Genomic DNA, 11,094 nt, shown 5'->3' with positions numbered 1-11,094 from the left:
AAAGAATCCTTTATTTTCTTCTGAAATGTTCTATCTGAACTTGTACAGTACAAAAACATAGAGCATTGAATAAGGGGCACTCAAATTGCGGTTTGTCAAGGACGCTGAGAGGCCGCGTTACGGCTATGAATCTGAAACTTAAATAGAGTTTTTTCGCTTATTCCACATTTTTAAATTATGTCATGTTATTTTCCGCCTTTTCTTAGTAAAGCAACGTTACAAGTCTAAGAGTCTAAGACAGTCTTTTGAGTTCCAGTCATTTGCGATTCCAACTTTCATATTTCCGCTTTTCGTTAGAGTCTCCTGATACAAAATGCCTGAGTTATTACATACTCTTAAAAACAGTTTAAATTTAACATATCCTCTATTTCTTCTTACAAGTGCTCTTCAACTGTTAAAAATAAAATAAATATAGGAATGTGATATAATACTTTCAAATGAAAATCTCCTACCCTATTTCCTGTCATCTACTGACGAAAATGTCAGTAACATTTTCATCCTTTCGAAATGTTAATTTTATTGTCATACCTTCGTCTGACGTTCCGATAGTCTTTCGGTTCGAAAACTATAATTTTAAATGAAAATCAAAAATATACAAACACGTGAAAGTTCGCCTTTTTGTTGCTTTTTTTATTTGCATTTAATAAATTCACGCGTTTTACGGTTCGCTCACAAAGCATGATTTCCCTTTCGTATTTGTTTTTTTTACAATTCTATGACTAATCTTAAACAACTTATCCCCCCTCGCTCTCGACCATGTTCGCAATTTCATTTCAACATCCCATCACTTTTTGCAGAATTCGCAGATCACGTTTTTTTAATGGATAAAAGCATCGCACACACGCGCACTCTCCCTAATATTGGTAGAAGTCTCTCTCTGTGTAGATTGGCAGGTTTAGAGGTTGAAGCCCCAGCACCGCCCTTCCTCGCTCCTCACATATTTGCAATATTTTAAATGTACGCTTTTTAAAAGAGCTGATGATACAGCGCTTTGGATTATTGCCTTCTGCGGCAATACTAGAGTCTTATAATGGTTTCCTTTCGGTTTTTGTCGCACTTCCTGTCTTGTCTGTTTTCTAAAACAGTTTCTCGCTTGTGTTGATGATGACTTTTATTAGACTTTCGTTTATTATACAAGAGAATAGCTAGCATCGGTTTCGGCTGAGACGATTGACTATGATTGATAAGCCTTTTTTTACGGGTGAGAGAGAGATTAGTCGGGTCGTCCAGTGATTTTTGTGATATCCTGGGTTCTTTCCGTTTTCTACATTTGACTGTTATGTGTAGTTTTATGGGCTGTCTTTTAGAATGCACTATGATTTGGTTTTGACTCCTTTGTAAGAAAACACATAATTCAGGTTTACATAGAACGAAATCTGAAGCGTCATTATATCAATTTCCGTTGATTTCAATTGATTCATCTATTACAGTTGCTGCAAATGGCATAGTTAAGTGTGTGTACGTATTTGGGTGTTCCTTCCACTTAGGTGTCGTTTGATTTTAATGTTATACGTAATTACATAGCAATTCATTTTATATCGCATTTGTCTCATTTTGTCAATGTACAAAACATAGAAATAAATTTGCTTACGTGCGCTGAAGACATTTTTTTCTTTTCACACTAATCTGACCTTCACTCTGTAGCCTCGTACGATTCGATCGTTTCCCCACAGTAAAGTTCGCCGCCGGCACCCTCTTGCGGGACAATGGAAGTTCTGGAGGTGGTTGAGATTACCGGGGGTAACGACGTTGGCTGCCCGGTCTCGTCAAACTCGAGTGGCGCTGGGGTCGGTTCAGGGCATGGATCTCCGGAAGCAACTGTGGCAGCTTCCAGAGCTTCCAGTTCCTCGTCGTGCTGCTCGCGAGCTTCCTCGGCGTCGTCGAAGTTGGCAAACAGCGTCGCATCTATACTATTTACACTGATTCCGGACGTTTCCATGATGACCGGCATGGTGTTGGCCGTTAACGGATCCGTATCCGCTACCTTCCAGCCACGTTCCAGACCTGGTGAAGGGAGTGGGAGAAATACGCAAAGTATGTGTAAAAGATAGCATGAGTAGTCGTAAACTTTGAACGATGTAAACCAGCGATACTCAAACTGAATGGTTCAGCAAATCGATTGGATATTTGAACTTTCTGTAGAAGTGTAGAATCCACTAGTAATACGTAGAATATAGAAATATCTGTTGAATCATCAATTGATAAGAATATTGTACATAATAACCGTTATTCACTCCGTCTAAGTTTATATTAAATACTGCAATGTTACACAAAAATTAAAAAAAAAATGCTTGTACACGCCTTAAAATATGGATACCAAATTTCACATTTTCTAAATTTTTCCGAAATTCCTTAAAATTCATAAATGTAGAACCTAATAGTAAAATATTTTTCAAGCTTTTTTTATTATTTGGATAACAAACTACGAGTCTATTTGAGTATTGACAAATGCAAAAAAAAATGCTTCGAATGTATCCAAAAAAGCCTTTCAAACGTTTTAACATTGTTTTGGATATCGTACGCCTTTCAAAAGATCAGCAATTTCTGTACTTGAAGATCGATATTTCCACAAAGTTTTAATAATATCTACCTACACTTATATTATAAGTTCAATTTTAGTCGTTATATTATATAGTTTTTTGAAAATAATTGTTTGATACATCTAAGACATCCGAAGTCGCGATATTAATTCCTGAAGATCTACGAAATCAATACAAAAAGTTCAGCAGCCTTTTTCCACATATGTGTATCTAAAGAGTCTCGAAGAGTAGTTAAAGGTGGATAAAGTACACACGAAATCATACAGACAAGGCTTCATGATTTACGCTAAAAACATTGACGCGTTCTGTTCTAGCACTGTCCAAGGAAGACTGAAAACTCCAACCCAAACAATGCTAGAATAAGGGTGGAAGCAACGTCATCGATCTCTCTTCTGTGAATAAAGTTGACAAAAAGCAAGTTTTATAGCATATTTTCACTTCAACTCAAAAATATATAGGCTTCATTTTAGTGACTTGATGCCTATTTCAATGCAAGACTCTAAAAAGTTGAAGGAATGTATCAAAATGACCTCTAAAGTCCCTTTTTTACTTATTCTGCTTGCATTGAATTCTGATGCAAAATTGTACAGCCCCCAAAGAAACCTTCAGATACTATAACGAAGTCAACATGCTTTTCAAAAATTTCGTGTCAGATTTCCCGAATTATCGTAGTGATTCTGTTTAGAATTCTTTCAGGATCTCCTACAGGGATCTCTAGGAATTCTTCTAGAAATTTCTGTCCAAACCTCCCAGCAATTTTTCAAATGATGCTTAGAAGAATTCTCACAGAATTTGCTCCAGGAAATTCTTGAGAACTCCAAAGATACCACTTCCAGTAATTTCCTCAGGCATTACCTTGTTTTTTCTTCATAACTGTCCTAGAATTTACTCCAGATATTTTTCTACTAATCCTCCAACCAAATTCTCCAGTTGTTACTCTAGGAGATCTTCTAAAAAATTGTACGGAATTCTGAGGAGGTTAAGGGTTTTTTTTTCCAATTAGGCTTGACAGTTTTTTACAAGAAACCCTATAAGAATTCCTACGCCTGTTCATGTGGATTTCTTCAAGAACTTTCCACTTTCCTCTCAGAAATCCAAAGTTCCTTGAGGTGTTCGAACAAATATACATTTTTTTAGGATTTTTTCCAGCATTTCCTCCAAGTATTTTACCTGCAGCTTTACCAAACATTTAAAAAAAAAAATCTCAAAAATTCCCATGCAATCTTCAGAGTCCAGAAGTTATTTCAAAGATCCTTATTCATTAAGGGTAACTTAAAAAACTTTCCCTGGAGATATTCCTGGAAGTATTGCTGAAAAAAAACTTTCAAGACTTAATTGGGAAAATCTCAAAGATATACTGGAGGAATTTCTGTAGAAATGTTAGAAGGAATCTTTGGAGCAATTGTTCTTTAAAGAATTCGCTAGTTCAATTCCAATATATATCTTTAAATTTTAAAGGTATTCCCTCGAATTTTCTTGAGAATTTATTCAATTCTCATTCTCACGCCACTCGTAGAATAAGCCCTATTGTCTCTTGATATTTCTGATAATATGAATCGCGTTCAATATCTAATCGACACATGTTTTATTTCACAGTATTACGAAGTGCGTGAAATCTATCTGGTTACGTAGGATCATTTTTCGTTATGAATTTCCGATTTTCTTTGTACATTCTAAGATCCTAAAGGTCTGATTATATGACCTTGGACGTACATCTATTTTTGTACTGTTCGAGACTTTCTGGACACATATAGGCGAAAAAAAAGGCTGCCGAACTTATCGTATTGATCACTATCGATTCCGTAGTTCAGGTCTTATATATATTGATATTGAGACTTTGGACGTCCTTCATTTTTTAATGTACTAAACAATAATTATAATTATATTATATAATATAATGACTAGAATTGCACTCATAATACAAGTATAGATGATATTAGAATCTCTGTAGAATATGTAGATTATAACGAACTTTGTAGGCGGCCTTTATAGGATAAGTAGTTACATTTAAGGCCCAAGAAAAAATGGTGCAAATGTCAAAACTGAAAAAAAAAACAACTCTTTTTAAACAAACAAATCGAAAAAATAGAAAGACACAGCTCTTTTATTTGCCAGATAAATCAGTTGTGTGTTTTATTTTCTTCGACTTGTTGGTTTAAAAGAAGAAAACCGCTTTTTCAGTTTTCACATTTGCTCCATTTTTACATGGGCCTTAACATTTCAGTTTGTCTTCTATTTTGCAGATAGGGCATAGTGGTTTGCACTGTCCGCTGTGCTGACGTGGGCACTTTCGCTATTCAGACCCTCTATCCCTGTGTTCCACGTGCCATTCAAGTGCTTATCGCAATGATGCATCCACCTTTCAATAACCTCGCGTACATCCGTCAACACTTTATGGATGGTTGACTGGCTTTTGATGATGAGAATTGATATTGGATTTCAGTAATGATTAAAGTGAAGATGAATCGAAGCCAAAGTTCAAATTTTCAAGAGCACGGATCTGGAGAACCAAACATCCGTTTGAGCTGAAAACCTAATCGATTGGTCACCACAAGCTTCTGGTAAAACTTTCGCGGTACAGCGCTGCATTCTTCTCCTCCAAAACCTTCTGGAAATTTTAGTCGAGCCGATTGTTATTAATGGCTGCTTTGACTGTCCATTCAGCAGTCCTCAAGAGTGTCCATTGCTTCAGTCATGCTAGATTGTACCGTGGCAAGCGTCGGTATCGTGCATCGTTGATGACCAATAGTTTTGTGGGCAGTTTTGCCATCACCAGATAGGGGACTTTAGCCGAGTGGTTAGAGTCCGCGGCTACAAAGCAAAGACATGCTGAAGATGTCTGGGTTCGATTCCCGGTCGGTCCAGGATCTTTTCGTAATGGGAATTTCCTTGACTTCCCTGAGCATAGAGTATTATCGTACCTGCCATACGATATACGAATGCGAAAATGACAACTTTGGCATAGAAAGCTCTCAGTTAATAACTGTGGAAGTGCTCATAAGAACACTAAGCTGAGCAGGCTCTGTCCCAGTGGGGACGTTAATGCCAAGAAGAAGAAGGTAGTGCCGCCCATCTATCAAAACGTGGTCCATTTGCGATAGTCCATACTGTACTGATATTTCTGACAGTTTCGAGGGCGTACGGTATCCAAAAATATATTACAATTATTATAACATTAAACAACATGATGACCTAGTTACATAGTGATTCTTCTAACTCTACTTCCATTATGTAGAGTAGCACAAACTTAATTTACTATTAGCGTTAATAAATCGGTAATTAAATGGGAAATATTAGGAAAATGCGAAATTCGATCATACATATTTATGAATATCCTAAGGCCTGTACAAATTACTCATGCTTGTGTAATATTGAAATATTGTTTTTTTTTAATACTAAGCAAATAACGATTATTGCCTGCAATTTCATTAATTATTAATGTAGCCATTTATGTGATGATATTTTCATCCCGTATTCTACGGATCAATGTTCCTAACTTTCCACAATTTATTTATTAAATTTGTTTTTTTTTTCGTTTGTCAGAGTGATAATTAGTTCTAAATATTGTATTGCTACAATACATAACATTGTTTCTTTTTCACAAGTTTCATGATCATTATTTGTTTGAGAATCGCTGGATTAAATGTAATCATAAAAACTATCGTTGAAGGTTTTCTTTCATAACATGATTCCGGCTGTGATAAAATCACAAATTAGCAAAGATTGTCTACCAATCTAGTATCTAGAGTAATGCTTTGTGAGGCTACACCTGTGATCCGAAACGATACAAATACAATTTTGACACCAAAAACCAAAAATAAATCTACCGAACGAAGACAAACAAAATTCGTAAAGGAAAAAGGAAAAAATAGACAAAATTTTAAAAAAAGTACATAAATATATTTGTGTATATTTCTTCCATGCGTTTTGCCACTCATTTTCTTTGTTGCTTGTTGGCTTCGTGAGGGGTTGTTACTGGATACTGATCATTTCATTACATCAATTGTCGGTTTAATAGTGCACAGTTTATATGTTACATTTGCGTTCGCGTTTCTTCGAATATTGGAGTGCCGCAGCTAGTTTTTTTTTTATTTTGCGCAAAAATATACTTTTTCCCTATATTTCCACGAAACACTACACTGGATGCTGCGGGCGTTTTAGACAGCTAAATAAATAATTATTCACCGTATACTAAATAAAAATCATAGCTAGTGCGCGGGTAGATATTGGTTGGATCGATGCATATGGGGGCTTCGTCAGCAGTACCAAGAACAACAACGAATCACTCAGCAATAAGCCCGTTTCGTGCAGGAAGCTATATGGTCAACATATATCATACTTTCACATTGATTTCGGTTCAGTGTTTCGTTTGTTCACTGGAGGATTACTTTGCCGATGCGTTTCTGTGCCGTTGTCGCCACGTGGGCACACCAATTTGCAGTATTGCAGTTGTTGTTGTTGATGGTGCTTGGCGCTGATGGATTGCGATGGTGGTAGATTCTACTTGGAGATGGTGGCAGGGTTACACTTTACCAGACGGTGGTGTGATAGTTGGGTGAGCGGGACATATTAGAATACAACTGAAAAAAATCATAACAGGAACAGGCACCAAAAACAAACTTAAAGCAAAACACACATCAGGACGCTACTATTGGGTATGAGGACCGCACATGACGACGCTAGTGTATGAAAGGGTTCGTTATACAGTAACGGACACGACAACCATCAGTGGATACAATAATTGCGAACGAAACGAACGAGAGTTGGTGTGAGAGAGGTAGAGAAATGGAAGGACTACTAACTGGCCGAGTTTACAGGAACATGATGGTGTAGATGATTGCTGGTGGAGGACGAACCCGTCACCGAAGAACCGAAGGAGGATGGCGGATCCGACGAGCCGGTCGCGCCACCACTACTTCCATCGGTGACCACTATTCGTTCTCCGGACGATTGCATTTTCGCTGCCGCACCTAGCAATTGCTGTTGTTTACTCCTAAGCGTATCCTCTATCATTGTAGCTAGTTTTTCACGATCCGTCTGTGAGGGTGAAACAATGGGAGCGCGTTTAGCTGGGTGGGCGTGCACCTTAATTGGTGGGGGTTTGCAACTTACTTCATGAATAAATCCTAAATGTACTAGTTCATGCGAAAGCGCGACGGCAGAATCGTCCGGCGAGATGGGACATGTTAACTGTCGGTTCATCTTATCCTCCATCCTTAATAGTATTGTCATCTGGAATAGAGATATGTAAAACATGATTATAGAGCTCTATTAAGCTTAACTCAGTGATACGAGGTTTTATAGTAGGGGTGATCGGGGCAAAGGGGCCTAAGGAAAACGTCATGAAATGCATAGAAAAACTGCAAAAATTATGGTTTAAATGTAAGTGGGTTGTACTATAAAATGTTATCTTCCATGTTACGTCGATAATTAATGTTAACATCAACTTGCAAATTATGTCAGGAACTTTTTGGAAAACCATGTTTTTCTACGTGGTCACCAACCATATGGGGCATTATGAGCCACCCTACGATGCAGTATGAGTCACCTCATTCAATCGAATGATTTTTATTTAAAACAGTATAGAGAAGAGTTAGTGGTGAAGAGTACATTATTGGAAAGGAAATTGTATTAGCTTTGCTTGAAATAATTGATTCTAGCGGCTTATTTTTTAAAGATGCATAATACATAGTAAACAGACCATGTTATTCTTGTACTAAATTGCGATACTTGGTTCAACGTATTTTCTAGCAAAGTGTTCCACTTGTGATGGTGCATTAAGATGGCTATGCAGTAAAAAAATAATCTGGTATTATTTAGGCAATGCATTTTTATGTTCAAAAAATCGTTTGTTTTGCTTAAATCTAGGTGGCTCATTTTACCCCGCCCCTTCATATTGAAAATAATATATTGTTTTTCAATAATTTTGTTTACGAATAAATCTAATTTCGCTCACGAACTGTTCATTATGATTAGAAGTTTCAAAGGATTGGTAAAATTTATCAGAATTATAAATTTAATTGTCTTAAGGTACCGCGGGGTAAGTGGGTAAATGGGGTAAGTGAAAACAATTGATATATTTTACTGAATATGTGAATTAACGTTTTAAAACTCATGCGTAAACCTTTGAGGCCATTGAGAACATTACGATAGGTAACAGATTTCTGAGATTTTTCAGCCATTTTTGCATAATAGAGCGAAAAATTGTTAACCTGTCAACTGTTACTCCGTAACAAGTTGGCGGCGCACAATCTTATTCTAATATTTTCAGTGGAAAAAAGTTGCGGAAAATAATTTCCTGTGCCACTTCTTAGTTGTCCTCTGTGACAGTTTTAAACTGCAATAAAAAAAGTTTTAGAATTAATTCGACGTAGACCTAAAAATAACTAAATTTAAACACCGTCAATTTTCTCATCAGGTGGGGCAAGTGAAAAGTTTATTATTAGAGATTGAATTTGAGTTTTATCTTTAAGTAGCCATAAGTAAACATGGTTCGCAATTATCAGAGAAAAACATAACGTGCAGATAATTCAAGAAACACTATACTCAAGCGTTAAAAGGTATTAGAAATCATGGAACATCTCTAAAAGATGTTGCTAAACATTACAATATTAATATGTCTACTTCGGGCAGCCAATTAAAAGGAAGACGTTGACAGAAAAGTTGCAATATTAGAAAACACACGGAAATCTCGTGGAATGTCTATGTAAGCTAGTTCAAAACATAAACATGGGGTATAGGTCTATCCACATAAAAAAGATTCTAACTACGTTATTGAAGGATTCCGTTTGATTTCTCCCGAAGAGTTATCCGACGACATATTCGACTTTCTCAAAAACAAATAACGATTTGTTTACATGTTACTTATGTTATTGTTCATTGGGAAGCCTTAACAAATGTTAAAGCTAATAGTAATCGTGAATATAACTGTTTGTTTTTGAAATTATTGTTCAAAACGGTAAACTTTTCACTTGCCCCACTTTTGGGGCAAGTGAAAAGTAAGGAGACATTTTCCAAAAACTTTTTCTGTATCTTTTTCTTCAATTTTTCATAAAAATCAATTTTAGCATGCTGCCTATATTTGGTGGGAGTCAAGCTAAAAAATTTAAACGACCTCATTTGTTTCAATTTAAAGTCTCTAGAATTTGAAGAATCTCAACTATGCGAATTCCATTACCCACTTGCCCCACGGTACCTTATAGGCTTAATTAAAAACTGTCAAAATTCTAAGCTTTTCATGACGAAGGACAAATTTGTACATTTTTGTAAATATCTTGAGTGTTCAAACGAATATTCTTACGGTTTTTATTGTGGTGGCTATTTGAGGCATCCTTTATCATAATGACACTAGACATTAAACCACGATTCATAATTAAAAACATGTATTTATCGAGTAACGGACTCATGTTCCGTAACCGGTCGTTTGAGAACGTCGCGACCCATTGGAAGCCCACACAATAGAAACCTCAGCCAGCGCAGTTGCTGGCTAGTATAGTGTGCTATTCCTATACCTAAAAAAACAATGCGCTCTCGGGCTAGGCATTGGATATATATAGAAAGCGTTGTGTTTGGATGGGCATCTAATTCTTCCGAAAGAGGTGCACTTTGCGAAAAAGGACCACGTGATTATTGAGCTGAAATCGAATTCAGGTTAACTTCTGCGTTCATGAGTCCTCTCATGGCGTAGTGGTAACGCGCCCCAACTAGAGATCGGGGAGTCGTGGGTTCGATTCTCACTGAGAAGACGTGTAACTTTTTGGCAAATCTTCACATCAATTTGTCCATCTAATCCAATTGTAAATTATATGATTTAAGTTTAAGTTTCAGTTCAAAAACTGATCTGATATTTTCAACGTTTATTTTCTATCAGGAAGTAGACAGCGCATGCCGAAGCTCTACAAATGGTGTGTTTTACTAGGATCAGACAATACTTACAAATAATACACAATTATCCTCTCCCGGCTTAACGCTACATATCATATTCACAACTCTCCTAGTTTCAATATCTAGCGGCTCTGGCGTTTCGGATTTCACCGATTCTGCAGTCTCGGGCGATATTGCTCGTGGTCGGGAAGCGGGTGGTTTTTGTGCCGAAAAGGCAGTCAGCGGATAAATGCCATATCTGGAAGGGATGAGATCGAACGGACAAATGATTAAAATCAATTTTATTGGACAAGCCAGGCGAAACTCACTTCACATCCTCTACGAACTTTTCCAGCTTCTCCGTGCCGATCACATAGCCCAGGTGATACTCGGTCTGCAACACTTCGGCGTATACCATGTCCGGTTTGTTCAGCTTTTGCAGCATCTCGTCGTAGTTTGCTGCTTTCCGTCGATTGAGTGATAAGAAGATTGCGCGCGGTCACCGACAGGCAGGTATACGGTAGACAGACAGGCATTAGGAAGTAGTCGATGTCCATACGTGGAATAGTAGCAGCATCATCAGCAGCAGCAGGGCAGAAGTTGGGAGCGAGTATACATTCAGCGATAGATGTCCGACAACAGCATCGTTCAACCGGTCAAATGTGATTAGAGTTCGAATCAACAATAACAG

The 11,094-nt window shown here is 37.2% G+C and overlaps 1 protein-coding gene across 5 annotated transcripts in view; it reads right to left on the bottom strand.

The window, feature by feature from the left end:
• Positions 1-609: 609 nt before the first annotated feature.
• LOC5572662 (nuclear receptor-binding protein homolog) overlaps positions 610-11,094 on the bottom strand; it is a 217,890-nt gene continuing 207,405 nt past the window's right edge. For 4 of the 5 annotated variants that reach the window (XM_021845141.1, XM_021845140.1, XM_021845143.1 and 1 more), the window contains exons 8-12: positions 10,733-10,862; positions 10,476-10,662; positions 7,653-7,772; positions 7,343-7,577; positions 610-2,004 (exon numbers count right to left, since the gene is read on the bottom strand). In XM_021845141.1, coding sequence (XP_021700833.1) covers positions 1,634-2,004; positions 7,343-7,577; positions 7,653-7,772; positions 10,476-10,662; positions 10,733-10,862 — 1,043 coding nt within the window. In that variant the 3' untranslated portion in view covers positions 610-1,633. Of the gene's footprint in view, positions 2,005-6,418; positions 7,121-7,342; positions 7,578-7,652; positions 7,773-10,475; positions 10,663-10,732; positions 10,863-11,094 lie in introns of those variants that run through there. The other variant, XM_021845144.1, reaches the window with a different exon arrangement.

Source organism: Aedes aegypti, chromosome 2 (assembly GCF_002204515.2).
Source record: "Aedes aegypti strain LVP_AGWG chromosome 2, AaegL5.0 Primary Assembly, whole genome shotgun sequence".
NCBI classification, from domain to species: domain Eukaryota; kingdom Metazoa; phylum Arthropoda; class Insecta; order Diptera; family Culicidae; genus Aedes; species Aedes aegypti.
The sequence above is the reverse complement of the archived record's forward strand: the minus strand, read 5'-3'. Positions and strand labels throughout refer to the sequence as shown.